Genomic DNA, 2,045 nt, shown 5'->3' with positions numbered 1-2,045 from the left:
CCTAGATCGCAACCGCTCCCTATGCCATATAACTAACTTATCTCCTTTTCAGAGCAGCTCGCCCCCCCTCTCATCTACAGACCGCCCCCTTTCTTCCCCGCATCCCCGTGATTGGTGGCCGTATGACCAATGCCGCTGCTCGCTGCTGGGTGATTGACAGGTCTTGAGCCGTAATACCAGCAGCCGACAGCTTGTAACAGGAGCAGACGCGCGAACGCAGCGGCAGGGCAGCAGTAGCAGACGCGAGCAGCGGCAGCAGTAGCGGCAGTAGCAACAGTAGCAGCCGATAGGAAAGCAGCGCATACCTGCTTGAATCAGTCTCGCATATCCCACCTATTGTTGCTTGCTACCCGTAAGGTAGAGCGCGCCGCGTTGTGCTTCCACCAAAACAATAACAACAACAACAACAACAACAACAACAACAACAACAACAACAACAACAACAACATCAACAACAACAAGAGCGTCAATATGTTGTTGCGTATCGTTCTCGCGTCGCTCGCTGCGTCGCTCTGTTGCGTCGCGCCGGCTGACGCAGGCTGCGGCGACGCAGGTCTGTGTTGTCCCGGACGCAACGCCGACTGCGTCGTACAGAGCTATCCGCTGAACTTTGTACCGGAAGATCCGGTCGACGAGGACAGGTGCTACTGCGACGAGCATTGCGTGAAGCTAGAAGACTGCTGCGATGACTATCACTCCGCCTGTAGAGGTGCGTATACACACTAACTATCCCATATTATACTTAACTTAACTATATATTATTATAATTACTTAACTTAATATTTAAAATTAAAATTAAAATATTATACTGCTGCATATATATATATATATATATAATTATACTATATTATACTATCCAGAGTGAATAGTAATGGATCTATTATTATTTACTCGTGATACTATAATATATTATTATAATACTATATACATATATAACTGCCTGCTCGCTCATGTATAGAAATGTCGATGGAAATATAAAGAATATATATATATATATATTGAAATTTAGTAGCGTGGTTAGCACTAGGAATAATGTGCTAAACTATACGATATATAACTATACCATATACGCAACGGTGCGTCGTGTCGCACTCACTAGAGAGCTAGCAGAATCTTGATGTGGTTAACACACTAAGACTAAGAACTGTCCGGTTTGCAGCTCTAATGCTGGCTGCATGCTATCTTATCATTATATTAAACTTCATCTAACCTATTCTTCATCATTATCAGCCTTCAACCACATATGTGACTAATTACTTTAACTTTCAATTAACTATCGTATTGCTATAGGTTCTACGGACGCGGTGTTTGGTTACTGCAAGCATTAGCTACTATACCTTTCAACGACCCTAGCACTAGTTAGAATACCTTTAACTACCTTAGAAATAGTTTCTATACCTTCTAACTATCCTAACTCTTGTTACAATACCCTTCGACTACCCAGGCATTAGTTACAATACTTTATAACTACCCATGCATTATAGTTTCCATACTTCCGTAACTATATCCAGGTATTAGTACTATACGCTATACGCTATCCACTATACGCTGCAATCAAATATCCAAGCAATTTGATTGTTAGCCCATATATTTCATGGTAGGCCTGTAACAATGCCTCTAGTTTGGAGTATGATTATGTACTATAGCAATGACATAACTAAGATTGGACTATAGTTGCTTTAAGCAATGACTGAAGGATACAGTACATAGTATTAATTTAAGGGAGCTGGCGGGGACTGCGTGATGACGCGGCTGTGAGGTTGTGGGTCTACGATAGAGAGAGATCGTAATACTACGTACCGTAACCGCACCGTCTGTGTGTGGACTGTCGTTGACTGTGTGTGATCATGAGTCATACGGCGTTTGTTTATTGAAATTTGAATTTGAATTTGAATTTGAATTTGTTTGTGTTGTACACGCGCATGTACATGGCTGTCAGGTAATAGCGAACTATGCGTACGTATGAAGGTTGGGTAGAGAGAGAGAGAGAGAGAGAGAGAGAGAGAGAGAGAGAGGACGAGAGAGAGAGGGGAAGAGGGGAGAGA

The 2,045-nt window shown here is 42.6% G+C and overlaps 1 protein-coding gene across 1 annotated transcript in view; it reads left to right on the top strand.

The window, feature by feature from the left end:
• The first annotated feature begins 215 nt into the window (after nucleotides 1-215).
• LOC106815286 (somatomedin-B and thrombospondin type-1 domain-containing protein-like) overlaps nucleotides 216-2,045 on the top strand; it is a 15,553-nt gene continuing 13,723 nt past the window's right edge. The window contains exon 1 of the mRNA XM_014819733.1: nucleotides 216-709. Coding sequence (XP_014675219.1) covers nucleotides 472-709 — 238 coding nt within the window. The 5' untranslated portion in view covers nucleotides 216-471. The remainder of the gene's footprint in view (nucleotides 710-2,045) is intronic.

This window comes from Priapulus caudatus, unplaced genomic scaffold, assembly GCF_000485595.1.
Source record: "Priapulus caudatus unplaced genomic scaffold, Priapulus_caudatus-5.0.1 Scaffold1082, whole genome shotgun sequence".
NCBI lineage: Eukaryota > Metazoa > Priapulida > Priapulimorpha > Priapulimorphida > Priapulidae > Priapulus > Priapulus caudatus.
This window is presented reverse-complemented; position numbering and strand designations above follow the sequence as displayed.